This window comes from Platichthys flesus, chromosome 1 (genome assembly GCF_949316205.1).
Source record: "Platichthys flesus chromosome 1, fPlaFle2.1, whole genome shotgun sequence".
Classification (NCBI taxonomy): Eukaryota; Metazoa; Chordata; class Actinopteri; order Pleuronectiformes; family Pleuronectidae; genus Platichthys; species Platichthys flesus.
Window position 1 is genome coordinate 7,997,128 of NC_084945.1, and position 15,736 is coordinate 8,012,863.

The following is a 15,736-nucleotide window of genomic DNA, read 5'->3' on the forward strand; positions in this document are numbered from 1 at the left end:
AACCACTCGTGTTGAGCTTGTGCCTGGCGCAGCTGGCATGTTTGATGAGAAACACGTATAAATCAATATTTTTATTCGCCAAATTCCATTCTGCAGTTAGCTTCAGATATTTCATTATCCCGCGCAGCAGACTTCTCAGAAAAGATGGATCAGATCAGTTATACAGTAGATCTGTTTTGTGCTTCTAGGGTTGAATGGGGCAGTGAATGGCAGCGGTGTCTTTCCTCCCACCACACAATCAGGGAGCTTTTCTCAGAGTCCGGCTCCTGTTCAGTCATCGACCAAGTCGACCAAATATTCAAACCTCTCTAACAGTCACCGTAGCAGCCCCCACAACAATCCAGCAGAGTTGATTATGAAGCCGATCCAGAAACTGAAAGAGAAGGTCAGTACTGAGATTTGATGTACCCCTAAGTTTAAAAATATCATGTGAGATACAGCGAAACTCAATTTAGATTTTTTCCTCGACACAGAAGCCACGTAAGAAGCTGGCGGACACCTCTGTGGCGAGCAAAAGCGAATCAGGCACATCATCAGACAGCTCAAGTGATGGGTCCCTCAGCAGTGATCTAGACGACCTCGCAGAGGATGATGAAGACGATGATGATGATGACGATGACGATGACGAAGAAGAGGACAAACAGAGTGAAGTATCAGACTCTGAGAAGCGGACAAAGAAGAAAAGAAAGGTAAAGAGATAAAGTGGAGTAATGAACACTCACAGGTCTGTTTTTGTGCCAGAGCCTGCCTGCACTCAGCCACTCCTGCGACAGTGCACTTGACTTCACTGCACTTTAATTCGGTGAAACAGTGTCCAAAATGTTGAGTGAATTATAATAAATTATCATACCATGAGCCAGTTCTTTGTTCTAACGGTTTCTTTATTTCCTCCCCAGGTGTCGATACCCAGCACTGGAACTGCAAAGAAGAAGGCCATCTCAGACCCCCCAACCCTTGTGCCCTTACCCTGCTCTGTGTCCCCCCCTGCCTTGTCCCAGTCCTCGCCACTGGCTCTGCACAGCTCCAGGTCCTGGACAGACAGTCCGCAGCAGCACTTCAGTGTGATCCAGTCCACCGGCCTGGCTGCCAACTCAAAGCCACTGGCACTCCTCACCCAGCCCCGTAGGGAGACTTCACCCTCTTCCTCACCCATAGCTCTCACCACGTCTCCAAAGGCGCGCTCCAGCACCGCCTCTCCCAAACCTCCCAGGCTGCTGCCCTCCTCCTCCCCCCAGCACCTGCCCCTCTCCCTTTGCTCCTCCCCGAAGCCTCTGGCCGTGCCCTCGCCACCCCACTCGACGCTCACGCTGTCTACCTCCCCGAAATCTTTTGGCCAGCCCTCATCTGTAAGAAGCTCCAAGAAGTCATCACTGAAGCCACATCAGCACGCTCCTGCTGGCGCTGCCAAATCCAACAAAAGGAAACAGCTTGAAGCTTCACTCGCGCAGATCAATGAGTTCAGGCTCAAACAGGTAAGACAACGTGATAACAGCAGTTGAATAAGGCCACATGGTTCTCTGAAAATGTACAATGTGCAATGTGAGAGGTAAGCAAGGGTAATATAGCTGAAGTCAGATTTCATGAACTAAGTTACTCCCAATAAACGGACAGTAATGAATTTATCCACCGGAGTGCCTTTGCAGTTAGATTATAGTTGTATTCCTCTCTTTTTTTTAATCACTACTACAAAACAGCCAGCTCTTCTAATCTGGTGGCCATTGACTACCTTTACCATATTAAACACAAGATCCAAATGCTCAGAGACAGGCACAGACCTGTTACTACTCTGCATACTCAATTAGAAATCAATATAATCTTTACTATTAGCTGTTCTCATTCACAAGAAGCCGGGATTGTGGTATCCCGTTCCAAAAGGCCTCTTTGAAACTGTAACATAGCTTCAAGCCATCTCCGACAACCGCAGTCGGACATCAGAGAGCGTCTTTGTTTCATACAGTTGATTTATGAGGCAGCACTCATTTGAGTAAACTTGTAGGGCATGGGGATTGGACACAGAAACAGCAACTAGACATCTAAGACATTCCTGAGCTAATCTTGGGGGAGGAAAGCGTTTGGAATTAGTTAATGTCATTGTCAACTGTAGTTAATGGCTACAATTGTGCAAATGGGTAATTACTTAAGTGTACTGAGCATTAGAAGTGTAGAAAACAGGCGCTGTGCAGCCGTTTGTTTCTAACATCCTCTTGCAGCCTCGTAGTAAGTGGTTAAATCCCGTCACAACACAGTGTGGTATCGTCACAGTTAAGTTTACAGAGCTTTCATATCACGTCTCACTCCTGTGGATTTAAGTGTCAATAAACCTTCTCAACAAGTAGTTTAACTTTAAGGCTGCCACTGGCCAAATATGTGGCATCTGAAAACGGCTTCTTAGCGGTAATGTCACATTAATTAGAGGGCTAACGTTAGTGGACATTCTGCACAGGAGGCGTTATATGAGAAGGTGGTGGTGGATATAAACACTTGTCAATCAACAACACTACAGTATACCTGTATACATTGGTTTTTAGCTGAAAAAGCTGTGGTTTAGGGGTTTAGTTACTCTTCTAGCATTATGATCTATATGTTATCGTGGATTTCTATGTGTTTAAAGTGATTTACAGTTGTTCTCCTGCTGCAGACTCTCGCCTGTTGATAAAAATGCAGTTAGTTTCATTGCCATCCTGAAGCCGACGTGGGCTCTGCATACATGCTGCTCTATTATTTATGACTCTGGGAAATTCCGATGAAATGCAATAACAAGTGGCATTTTTATTTGTTTTGACGACACAAATTCCATTTCTTCAGTTGAAATATGAACGGTAGCAGTGTAATCAATAAGCTAAACCTATTGAGATCAGCTTATTCGGTGAAAATCACTTCCCCTTTTTTGTTTTACCAGTGTAGAGAAGTTTCCAACGAGCTAAATTCCCCTTGTGGGTTGAGCACTGTTACTGTATTTCATGGTCTGTGAAATAGATTTGTTTCACTTCATAACACATCCATTTGTAAAGAGCAACATTAAAGTCAAACCTGCTTTTGGTTAAACACAGACTGAACCAAACTTGTCATCAGTATAAAAACCAGAACATTCCCGGCCACATGATGATGATAATGATAATGAAGCTTTTCATATGTGCTCACAAGTAATTACAATTTTTGAGACATACTCAGTATTTCTTTTTGTAAACTTGGCCGAGTACAATGCCTTTTGGTTATTGCATTTTGTGTTCTTTTTGTTTCTCAGAAATGGGGCTTAGACACAGTTAACTGTACCAGTGTTTGGCATTGTAGTTTTGTCACCTGCTCAAACAATCAACAGTGATGGAAACTGACAGCTCGAGCAACTCCCATTTGTCCCATTTCTTTTCTCATTTTTTTCCCTAACCTTTCTTTGTTCCTCCCATTCTGGTTTTCCCTCTCCCTCCCTCCTCCTGACTCCCTTTCCCTCTCTCCTCCTTTTCCTATTCCCAGACTCTCATGTCCCAAGGGCAGACATTCCCAGCTGAGCTAAAGAAGCAGCAGCCGGGGCCAAACAAGTCTCCCAAGAGGACGTCTCTGTCTTCATCGCCATTGCCACCTGCTCCGCTTCCTCCACCCCAGAACAATCACTCCAACCTCTTCCTCTCGAGTGCCCTGCTGGGGCTCCCTGAACCCAACCACCCCAATGGAGTCATCCAAAGCACCACTCAGGACGCACCTTTGGCCCTCATCAGCAAACCTCGCAAAGACTCTGCCGCGAAAGGCAAGTCCCCTCAGTGCGACTCCGAAGCTGGGTCAATGCCTGTCAATCTGAGCACAGGGGCGAGCAGGACCCAAGGAGCCACCCAGGCTGGGCCCCCGTCACAGCCCCCCACTACCTCACCCCATGCCACAGGCCATGGATCTAGGAAGAACAAGTCTCCAAAGGGTAAGGGACAAACACCAGGGCTGGGACAGGTACCGGCACAAGCAGACCCTTTAGCTGCCTGGAAGGGCTTCTCTCAGAACCACCTGGTACAATCGCTTGTAGATCTGTTTCGTGGGGGAGAGGCCGGGATCGGGATTCCTGGAGTCAGTATCCCTGGAGTTGGAATTCCAGGAGTGGGAATCCCTGGGACATTTAACCCCACAGCTGGTCTCCCAGCTAACAAGGAATCAGATGACTCGGATGATGATGATGAGGATGATGACCTTGAGGAGGAGGAGGAGGATGAAGAGGACTCAGATGATAGTCTGTCAGGTTTGTACCTTCTATGTTTAACAGTTAACGCAACTTTCAGTTAACGCAAAGTTGTTTCAGCTGGCTACAACCATTTGAAATGCAGTCGCACAATAAAATCATTAATTTAATCACATAATACATTTATTATGACAATCTGATTCCTCATTAACTTGTGAGCTGTCCTTTTTTTGTTATTTCAGAGTCCGACAGCAACTCAGACAGCGACGTCTCTGGGAAGAAAGTGAAGGAGCTAAAGCTGCTGCCATCTGGATCGTCTAAAAAGGAGATGACTCCCCGCCGGCTAACCAAAGGCCCAGAACTACTGAACACCTCAACCAATCACACCGCCACCAGCTGCTCCCCTCTCAACCTGCAGGTCATCAAGACTCCCACCATTGTCTCCAGCTCCAGTGCCTTGGCCTATCACAGCTCTCCAGGCTCATCATCCTATAGCTTAGCCTCCCCATTAGGTAAGGTGTTCAAAATTATTTCACGTAGTAAGCATATAAGTGCAGGGGGTGAAAGGTGGTTTTAAGATCTCTTACTGGAAAAGCCAAAGAGGTGTGATGTGCAGCCTAGAAGTTGTATAAATTGATCAAATCTGATAATTACCTCTGCGCTGCCATGAGGTAATGTTTCTAGCAGATTTACACAAAAAGTCCATGGAATTTTGTGGTGGGGCGAGGCATGACTCAAAGAAGAACCCATTGCACTCTGGTGCCAATGCAGATCAGGGGGTGATTCCCTTGTACTTGCAAGATACAGATCTAGTGAGTTTCAAAGTGGTTTCATAAGGACAGTGTTGGACCCGAGCAGAGGTATGTGCTCTACCGAGTGCCATTCTGGTTATGAAGAATGTTTGTTATTTTTAGGGAAGCAGGAAGGAGGCAATGTGTTGTCATGGTCTCGCTGGAGCTCGTAGGTCCTGTAGAGGCACGCCTAAGAGGCCTGACGACTTGTTTGGCATAGTAACAAGTTAAACTTCACAGAAAATACCCTGAATAATGACTTGCTAGGAAGGTTTTGAATAAATGCTCCAGTCTTTCCCCTATAGTGTAGGTAAAATTATTCTCTCTTGTTCTACTCTTAATGGACACTGGTATTTAGACAATACCACATGATTTATTTTTACTGCTGTGTTTCTACAGGTCTGCTTTCCACATTTTAGTTTTATTTATGAATTTAAGTCTCAAACCCTGGCAGGTATGATTGCAGGTGTAAGGGGCTTTGACTGCTGCAACTGTGAGGTTCTCTAATCAAAGTCTGTGCTGTCAAATTGATGGTTGAACTCTGTCTCTCTGCAGGTTTAGGGAAGAGGAAGAGGGTGATGGATGAGAAGGAGTTGATGATACCTCTGGAGCTGGGGTATGTACAAGGAGTGGAGAGAAGGAAAGCGGTTACTTCAGAACGTGTTGAAGTGTTTATCCATTTCGTGATCGCGTCCACAAAAATGCATGATGCATACTGTTTGTCTGAACAGCTGTGTTGTTTTTTTCATCCTTAAAAAAACAAATCCAGGTGGCGAAGAGAAACAAGAATCAAAACAGTGGCCGGGCGGCCGCAGGGCGAGGTGGCCTACTACGCCCCCTGTAGCAAGAAACTGAGGCAATACCCAGATGTAATGAAGGTACCTCGGCCGCAGCGCTGTGATTTAGTCTACGTCCGCGATACACAAGCAAATGTGTTGTGACAATCAGATGAGCAGTTGCGTTTGTGACAGTGGGAATCATTGTGGGTGGTATGGTTTATGATTTTTTAGGGAAGTGTATTTTTTCACTGCTCGTCCACATTGCTCAACCACATGCTTGTGTATCAAGATTTGTTACGTGCTAATCTCTGCTATCGCTCCAGCCTGCACTCCAGCCCCCACCCCCAACCCCACCCTGCTTTCTATGACCCTAATAGTGCGAGATAATATTGTTAGATTCACTTCTTGTGCTGCTTCTTTTCATCCCCTACTCCCTCCCCCTTCCCCAAAAGATTTGGGATGCACAGCTTTGGCCTTATTCATACAGTATGTCATAGTGTGTAATCTTCTTATTCAATTCAAGAAAAAACTCAATCACACTGACTGACAAAACTGTCTTTGAGTGTGAACAAAAAAATAATAAATATTCTCAGTAACATCCTCAGTAAAAAGCCTTGCAATGCCACTGATAAATAAGAAAGGGCCTGAATTGTGCACCCCAAGGTCAGAACCGTTTTTCTCTCCTGAGAGCTCTTGCTCTTTTTTTGTCCCTCCCAGCTTTTATAATGATTAGTAGCACTGCACAGATGCACACTGTAACCTTAGACTCCCCTCCCCCCCCCCAATCGAGTGCCTCCCCCTTGCTTTTTGAATGTCGCTAATTTCACAATTTTTTTTTCTGCCTAAACCAACGCAATTATTATTTTCTCTTCTATAGTATCTATCCAGAAATGGAATAAGTGGCATCACGCGTGATAATTTTAGCTTCAGTGCAAAGATAAGGGTTGGTGACTTCTATGAAGCCAGAGAAGGACCCCAGGTGACTGCTTTTCATCTCCTCTTTCTTTCTCTCTCTCTTTCCCTGATCCAAGTTCATCTTTTCATCTAGTGGCAGGCAAAAGCTTTATGCAGCAGTCACTTTCAGGGCATGGATAGGAATCAACCGCAGCCCTCAGTAGTCCTAGTTTATAGATCTCTCACTGTGCATGGAGGAATTTAATAATCAGCTGACATTATTTTTACAGGTGGCCAGTGATATTTGCAATTTTATGTGTCTGTGAAACAAAGAGACAAACTAGAAAATGTATTTGTGTGTATCTTTGTTAGGGATAAGATACTCTTAAAGATAGACATATGCATTTCTGAGGGGCCAGAGAAACAAATCAAATATATGATTAGAAATAGAGAGATCAGTAAACGAGTAATTGTTATTTAAAATACCATGTAACCAGCTTTTTACTGCACATTATAAAATAGACGAATTTGAATCATTAACTTGAACACATCCTGTCAGAGTCCAGATTGCTAATGACTGCATTGTTAATATTTAATGATCAAATGAAATTATGAAATGTTAACACAGTCACACATTCTAACATCTCTCCAACGCACCTCCCAACCCTAATCTCTCCATCTCTACTCTTTTCTCCCTCGACTCTCCAGGGTTTACAGTGGAGCCTGTTGAAGGAAGAGGAGGTCATTCCTCATATTTTGGCAATGGAAGGTCGAAGGGGTCGCCCCTCAAGTTCAGAGCGCCAATCGGCGGGCGAGGGCACCAAAGGTTCCCGCCGAAGGAAGGGGCGACCCCCTAATGTGGGCGATCCGCTGGTGCCCGAGGGCCCCAGTCCCAGTGAGGTCAAACTTCTGCGCAAACTAGAGGCACAAGGTGAGTGGTAGAAAAGAGCCCTGAAATATGTTTGTCATAAGTCTGTGTGACAGCTAGATATTATCAAGGTTACAGAAGCCAAGGACGGAGTTACAGTTTACAATATTTCAGACAAGTCAGTTTTCTCTGCCTTCTTGTTTGATTTATAGTCATATAGACACTTTTTCAGTTGAAGCAGCAACGTTTTCATATCCTTTTAATGCTTCAGGACTTTTGTGTAGCATTGATAATTTGAATAGGACTTATAAGATCATAAGACCCCAACAGACCCCCTTCGGAACCACTTTTAAATTCACTGGATCCAAATTTTTCATTAGATCTGCACCAAGTGGCAATCACTCATGAATTATATCAGTCCCCGAATGCCTGATATATTGAATCCATGAATTATTCCCTGCGAAATACACAAAAAGAAAGTATAATTGAAAACAGTTCCCGGATCCGCCTCCTGACCCGAACCAAAATTGAATGTGTCGTGTCTTGACCGATACCACATCCTTCCAGTAAATGTTGTGGTAATCCATCCCATTGTTTTTGCGTAATCCACCTAAATAACAGACAAACAAACTAAAGCCATTGAAAACATCACCTCCTTGACAGACATGATGGTTATATTACATAAATAAATACGTAGTCAGCACTGCTCTTGTAGAAATATGTCAACCATGTATATTTTTAAATGTTTATGGAAAATGTTGTAATATATGTTAATCACCACAGGGTTTTTCAAGATATTAGAAAAAACATGATCTCAGTCAAATGTATTTGGCTACAGCAGCATTTGTATTCTCTTAATATTTCTCACTGACAAAGCCTTTTCCACTCTTTTGTGCAGAAATAGCTCGTCAGGCTGCCCAGATGAAAATGATGAGAAAACTGGAAAAGCAGGCACTGGCACGTGCAGCCAAAGAGGCTCGGAAGCAGCAAGGTAAACTCTGGTGTAAGGACGGGTTTATTTGCTTGGTCACCACTTTGATCTAAATGTCGCATAACGACAGCAGGGACTTTGTTTGTATATACATATTTATTTTCAGCACATTAAAGCTCAAGCTTCAATCCCTCTTCTGCCATAATCTGTATTTCTGCCACGCTGCTGCTTTCAAACATTATGCTTATACATTTTTGTAATTCCTACACACGATGTCAAGGCTAAAGGAAAAATCCAATTATACACCCAGTTTATTTGCTTAGAATGTATATATTCTGAAATGTTTAACATAACAATACATTTAAACCAGAGTAGGCATATTACCGATGCATATTTTTAATTAAACTTTCACTCCTGCTAAAATATGGGAATGAGCTCAGCTCCACTGGTTGAAGACACTAGCGACCTAGAACCTATCTGACCGTGTCCCAAATCCTCGGCTCACTGATCAACTCTCACGTCTATGTCCTCGTGAAGTTTAATAAAATCCTCCAGTCGTGAGAATCAAGGTTAAAACCTGATCACAGTGTGATACCTGCACTGAGAGGAATACACAATACACACACTGCACAATTTGTTGACCTGTCGAAAGCATTAAATATCGAATGATGATGGCTTTGTTTCGATAAGTTGCTTTCCTCGTGTTGTCATTATTACCGCGCACTTTTTTAAATCCACCCCTCTGGTTTCTAGTATTTGAAGCCTCTGAATAAAGCTGCAGTTCTCTCAGATATACAGTTGATCCCAGCTTTGCGGGTCATGTTTGTAACACAACACTGACTTGACTTTTGCAGCGATCATCGCATCCGAGGAGCGAAGGAAGCAGAAAGAGCAGATCAAGATTCTCAAGCAGCAGGTGGGTCTTCTTTAACGTGTGTGCTGACAAATGTTTTTCTTCCCTTCCTCCTTATCTCAGTGTCCTGACTCCGCACAGTCCCCGTCTCCTCGGCAGGAAATGCTGAATGGTTATTTTGTGATGCTTTAAAGCTTGCTCTTCAATTACCGTCATTACTTCTAGTGCTCAACTTATTGTTGTGGGTATTGTTTTTTTTCTTGCTCTGCCCATCCCAATTGGAAGAGAGTGGTTAGGAAGTGATTTTTATCTTCGGATGTTTTCCAGTGTCTAAGATATTAAGAGATTATGTTTTTTTGAAACAGGAAAAGATCAAGCGTATTCAGCAGATTCGGATGGAGAAGGAACTCAGGGCGCAGCATCTTTTGGAGGTACAGAATCTGATCCAAACGGCACCTCTGATTAAGCAGAACATTCCTGGAGAGCTACAGCCCCTCAGTCTATAGTGTTTTAATCTTCCTAAAGCTCATTACTGAACAGCAGCATGCATTGGAGGGAGTTGCGTCTTCTTAGGCATAATTCCACATGGAACTAATGCCAAATTGGTCTTGGTTTGACGGCTGTTGAATATTAAAATGGCTGTTGCTGCCTCCTCAGACCTTATTTAAATTGGACAGAAAAGTCTCTTTTTTTTTTTTTTTCATCAGACAACAGTAACAGTTTAGCATAAGTGGGTCGAGCAAAAAGAAAGGTGCTGTTTTCCACACACACGCACAAAAACGCACACATGCCAAGATGCATACACATCCCCACACGCACACACACACACATGCAGACACACGATTATACTGTAAGAGCTTCAATGTGTGTTAGCAGGCAGGACTAAATCAATTTTGAGTTGACACGGTTGGCAAGCCACTCTTAACGGGAGGCTTCAACATTTTTACAATTATGCGTTAAAGAGATACATTATTCATTTGCTGTGTTTTACAAATTTGACTGGCATCCAGGAGCATGAAATCTGTGCTCAAACTGCACACAATCAGTTAAAGTGCAGCAGAGTCCTCGCCTTGGACTGATTGATGTATGTTTGTGATTTCTTGACCTTAATCTTTATTCATAGGCCAAACGGAGAAAGAAGGAAGAGGTTAACAATGCCAAAATATTGGAAGCAGAAAAACGGATAAAGGTATGTTTTTATTTAACGAATCTCCTGAAACAGATGTAACAGTGTTGCTAGTATAGATTGGACGTGGTTTACTGTTGGTGTAAACAGTGGAGTCCGGCGATTGAAGTCTGTGGATGTGATCTTCGTTTAGTCTGGCAAACCAAGTGAAAAACATATCCTCCAGTCAATTTGCACATATCTAGAGCCCCTCTCCCATGGAGTAGAACCATAGAACAGGCACCTGACCTGAAAAGAGAAAACAGAGAAGCTAACAAAGAAAGACTTGGACGACTAGAATGGCACATACCTCGAAGCACAACAATAGAAAGCTTGAGAAATACCCTTATAAAGAAGGGGCCCCTTAAGTGGACGTGCAGGTACAGGTCCATACAGCTCACGTTGACAATGCAGGCCTTTACATGCCAGGTAATAACTATCTACAAACATTTTGTGTAATTATAAGAAAAAATCAAAATTCTGTGTAATTGGCATTGGCTACCTACGGTGATGAGCAAGTGTATTTCCACTCAAGAGGCAGCTGGCGATAAAAATTTGAGCGACTATTTGAAATGAGATGAAATTCCATCAGTGTGTAGTGATTTTTCTGATATTGGCACTATGGAAGCGTATTGATTTTTTTTGTTCCCTCTTCATCTTCTTCTTTTCTTTCCTTTAAGGAGAAAGAGATGAGGAGACAGCAGGCAGAGGTTCTCAAGCACCAGGTAGGCATTCAACACAACTTGCTCATCCCCCTTGAACGTAATAGTCACTGCTGAATAAAACCATTTAACTCAGATGTCAGTAAGAATTGTCAGGTGTGAATGTGTGTGACTGAGTGATTTATATATGTGCATCTGCATATATTCTAATACAGGTGTGTGTGCGTGTGTGTTTGTATATATATATAAATAAATGTGGTTAGTATTTCTCTTTATTTAACACCATGCTTATTGGTTTTGGATTTATTACTTCTGTTCCTTAATATTTTTGCCAACTCTTCTCTGCCAGGAGTTGGAGAGGCATAGACTAGATATGGTATGGGTATGTTTATTTTTGTACATCTAACACCTGCATCGTGTAACTGGTTGTGTTATGGTTGTCATAGCAATGCATTAAGTGTAGCACTGGCTGCTGTCATACTACATTCTTCTGCATGGCTTTCCAGCAAAAACCAACAAAAGAGAAAAAGAGTCAGTATGCTGCCTCCATCTGCTCGTCCTGAGGGACAACTGACCCTGTCACGGTGGCCAGGCAGCTTCTGTCCCCCCCCGTCCCCCGTCCTACCCCCCTCCCCCCTCCTCTATTTAAAAAAAACCAACTCAGAATGCATTGCAAAGACCGCTAGCCAGTCCTCACTCACTGTCTGAAAGTGCACTGGAGGAGTTTCCATCCATCACACACTGTACATTGTCTTAACTGTTCAATTGGAGTCGCCTGTGTTGCCCATGAGTGCTTGACGATTTCTCCGGCCCCAGACATTGAGCTTGTTTCTGTTCGTCCGTGCATCTGTTCTGCGGTCCGGCGAGTGCCAGACTTTAACCAACCACATCCCAGCCTCTCTGTCATTCACTGTTCCTGTACTCTGCACAAAGAATGAAAAACCGCTACCGAGAATCATTTTGTCTTTATGGTGGAGACACTTCCAGACACACCGCCCCCACCTGCCTCCCTCACTCCCAGGTTTGGGGAGGGTACAGACACAACCTTTACTAGAAAAGAGACCTGATAGACTGTCAAACAAAAATATAACCAGTTCCACCATGAGGACAAATATGGTTCTGTGTAGCCTTTTATTTTTGGCCTGGCTGTTCTGCTTGTCGCCCCTTCTCACTCATACACAGTCGCAGCTGAATCAAAAGGGCTGCCTATCTGTTTCTCCGTGGACTCTGAGCCGATTGTTGCATCATCAACCCCTTGCACCTTCACTCAGAGCGTAATGATCGGGGGCAAATTGAGACACATGCAATAATGCTGGTGTTTGAGGTTGTCATATGCAATTGTATTGCATGTGATGCACTGTAGCTTGTTATCATAATAACCTCTGAACCAGTAGTTTCTGAAGAATCCTAAAGCTAGAATGCGGTGAATGCCACCGGCTTCATGTCCTTTCTGAACTCGTCCTGTTTGAAGTTTTCCCATTTGTAGATGAATCAAACCAGTAAGAACATGGGAAGGAAGCAGCGGCGTATCTGGCTTCCTGCCTGTCTTGTTTATCACAATGACAAAAAGATCCTCACAAACAGCCCACACTAGGCACCATGTCCTGTAAATGTCCTTGGCAAGGCCCTAATAGTGGCAATTGTGTCTTTCTGCTGGATCACAGAGGCAATGACAGCCTGATATGGAGGAGCGTGAAACCTAAAGAGATCAAATGAAATGATAGTCAGTCACTGGTGATTCCTTTGCCCTTTCGCAGTAGACTGTGTGTCACGCACCACAGACCAACATAGATGTCTCATCCTCAGCAGTTACATACTGTGCTAATACTTAAGCTGCCATAACCACTGAATCAGAACTGCTCTGTTTGTAGCGTCCGCTCCTCTTTGTCGTCTCCCCCTCACCAAATATCATTTCGAATGATGTGTCAAATAAACTTTAGCATTGACTCGTGTAATTGAATTTATTATTTTGATCGTTACGCCGTTGTGGCGCATCAGAGGATCTCTGGGCAAACGAGCGTTTTGTTGCTTTTGTTGTGTCAGCTTGAGTTTAGAGGCGCCGTCACCGATTCCAGCTGCTTCTCTTTTTGAGCCTGTCATCACATCTACTTTGTATCGCATCTCTGTGTCGCTTTTTTGGTTGTCATTGTATTACTGTACTCTTCACTTATGCTTCCACCATACATGTGAAAGTGTATACATGTGAAGCATTGTTTTGTGTCGTCAAGTACAGTGCCGTTATTGGATCTAGTGCATCACAATTCTACATTAATACATACTAAATTTAGTCGACCTTGAGTGTTGTGTGTGCAATGTGTGCTTGTTAATGTGCCTGTGTTCTCTGACTCTCTAGGAGAGGGAGAGGAGGAGGCAACATCTTATGCTGATGAAGGCTGTCGAGGCTCGCAAGAAAGCAGAGGTAGTCCATATGGACACAAATAAATGCAGAAATACACATACAGTCCACTCCATGAAAAGAGCCTCAGTCCTTATTCCCTGGATAGATTCCTACTTTCTCTTCTTTTTGTGCATTCTTTCCCTCCATTCATTTTCTTTTTCCTACACACTTACCAAGTCAAAAGATTCTGGCCCTCAAGCCCTTTTACTTTGAATTCACAGCAGCATTAGGCTGAATTCTAATACTGCTCAGCAAAGTCAAGTAAACCTTCTTGTCTATTTTCACGCAACACACACGCACACAGACGCACACACACACACACACACCTGCTTCCCTAAATGAATGATTTCTGGACTCTCTAGGAGCGTGAGCGCTTGCGGCAGGAGAAAAGGGATGAGAAGCGTCTGAACAAAGAGCGTAAACTGGAGCAACGGAGGCTGGAGATGGAGATAGCGAGGGAGCTGAGGAAGCCAAATGAAGACATGTGTCTGTCTGACCACAAGGTAGCTTAGACAGGCGGTCGATACAAAAAAAAAATCATAGGATTGTTAGTTTGGTTCATGTACACTGATGGAAACGTCTCATTTGAGTGCTGTAAAATATGTGGATATCAGGACGGCACAGTCACCAAATCCATGTTGTCATTATTATTTGTATTATTGTTATTTGTGTTATATTTTATTATGGCTCTGTATTTACAATGAGACCACATGGTCAAATGCATTTTTATCTGTGGAGATGTGTGCCCCCAAGTGGTTAAAGAAGAGTAGTGCATGAGTGGATAAAATATGCAGTCAATAACATAAATTGGACAACACCATCTTGATAACAGTCAACAGATGTGTGATATAATGGCAGCTTTTCTCAATTTACCACAGTTGTTTAAATCATAACTGTTTGCTTAACAAATTGGATTAAATGCATTTCTCTCACACAAACAAAAATAAAAACACAAAAACAACTTACAATCCCTCTTTCCTTTGTGCAGCCTCTCCCTGAGTTCTCCCGGATCCCTGGACTCATCCTGCCAGGACGTGCCGTGTCCGACTGCCTTATGCTGATGCAATTCCTGAGAGGCTTTGGGAAGGTGCTGGGACTCGACTTGAACATGGATGTGCCCACCCTGGGCATGCTACAGGAGGGCTTGCTCAATGTGGGGGACAGCATGGGCCAGGTCCAAGATCTTCTGGTCAAACTGCTCTCTCTGGCAGTCTGTGATCCTGGGTTGCCACCTGGACAAAAGGTGAGCTTGTTAAGCGCTGTTTTTAGATTGATGGTACTGTAAACTCTGAAACAATGGAACCTACTTGAGAATTAAATAAAAAAATTCCTTTACCTTTATACCATGCATGTGCATAATACAGAGAAGCTTAGAAGTGAAACAGACCTTCAATTATCAAGTGTTTATCAACTCATCCTCTTCTCTTTTCAGACCAAAACCATGCTGGGCGACCATCTGACCAATGTTGGCATCAACAGGGATAATGTGTCTGAGGTGCTACAGATGTACATGGGGGCCCATTGTGCAAACACAGACTTGGCTCTTCTGGCCCTCAGTCTGAAGACCAAGGCTTTCCAGGCCCACACCCCTGTGCAGAAGTCCTCTATTCTGGGCTTCCTGGCTAATGAGCTAGCCTGCAGCAGAGCTGTTATCAGGTAGGTCCATCTATATGTTTTACTAATGCATCTTCTGTCGGGAGCAGTAACTGACAGTACACCTTTTTAATTGTAACAACATTTTTTAAACACAACTGTAACTAACAGGATTGCATTTCTTCTTGCAGTGAGATTGACAAGAGTCTTGATCAGATGGCAAACATGAGGAAGGACAAGCTCATCATGGAGGGGAAACTGAAAAAGTGAGTTTTCTTTAAGCCCCCCAAAAATTGTACTTAAATCATTTGTCCACTATCAGGCTGATCCCGAGTGTTTCTGTTGATGCAGGCTCAGGATCATTCATGCCAAACGCACTGGGAAGAGGGAGGCCAGCATGGGTGTGGAAGAGAACCAGTCTGTTGGCACTCCATCCTCCGCCGCCAAACGCAAGAGGAAACTGGGGGGAGACAGTGATGAAGACGAAGATGACGAAGAAGACAGCGATGACCCGGCCGATGAAGACGAGGATGAGGAGGAGGAAGAGGTGAAGAAAGTAAAAAAAGTGGAGGTCATTGATGAGGTAAGATTTCCATCTACAGTACCATTTTCTAAAGAAGTGAGTGTGATGGTTGGCTTGCAG

At 43.7% G+C, this 15,736-nt stretch overlaps 1 protein-coding gene across 17 annotated transcripts in view; it reads left to right on the forward strand.

Annotated features, from left to right (window-relative positions):
* baz2ba (bromodomain adjacent to zinc finger domain, 2Ba) overlaps positions 1-15,736 on the forward strand; it is a 65,616-nt gene that overhangs the window by 42,801 nt on the left and 7,079 nt on the right. For 2 of the 17 annotated variants that reach the window (XM_062379772.1, XM_062380421.1), the window contains exons 6-26: positions 189-385; positions 474-689; positions 897-1,472; positions 3,472-4,219; positions 4,402-4,671; positions 5,506-5,566; positions 5,720-5,828; positions 6,607-6,708; positions 7,332-7,554; positions 8,390-8,494; positions 9,277-9,338; positions 9,641-9,706; positions 10,399-10,464; positions 11,121-11,165; positions 11,452-11,484; positions 13,456-13,521; positions 13,863-14,003; positions 14,489-14,743; positions 14,933-15,156; positions 15,285-15,359; positions 15,445-15,676. In XM_062379772.1, coding sequence (XP_062235756.1) covers positions 189-385; positions 474-689; positions 897-1,472; positions 3,472-4,219; positions 4,402-4,671; positions 5,506-5,566; positions 5,720-5,828; positions 6,607-6,708; positions 7,332-7,554; positions 8,390-8,494; positions 9,277-9,338; positions 9,641-9,706; positions 10,399-10,464; positions 11,121-11,165; positions 11,452-11,484; positions 13,456-13,521; positions 13,863-14,003; positions 14,489-14,743; positions 14,933-15,156; positions 15,285-15,359; positions 15,445-15,676 — 3,872 coding nt within the window. The remainder of the gene's footprint in view (positions 1-188; positions 386-473; positions 690-896; positions 1,473-3,471; positions 4,220-4,401; positions 4,672-5,505; positions 5,567-5,719; positions 5,829-6,606; positions 6,709-7,331; positions 7,555-8,389; positions 8,495-9,276; positions 9,339-9,640; positions 9,707-10,398; positions 10,465-11,120; positions 11,166-11,451; positions 11,485-13,455; positions 13,522-13,862; positions 14,004-14,488; positions 14,744-14,932; positions 15,157-15,284; positions 15,360-15,444; positions 15,677-15,736) is intronic. The other 15 variants (XM_062380883.1, XM_062379930.1, XM_062380960.1 and 12 more) reach the window with 10 other exon arrangements.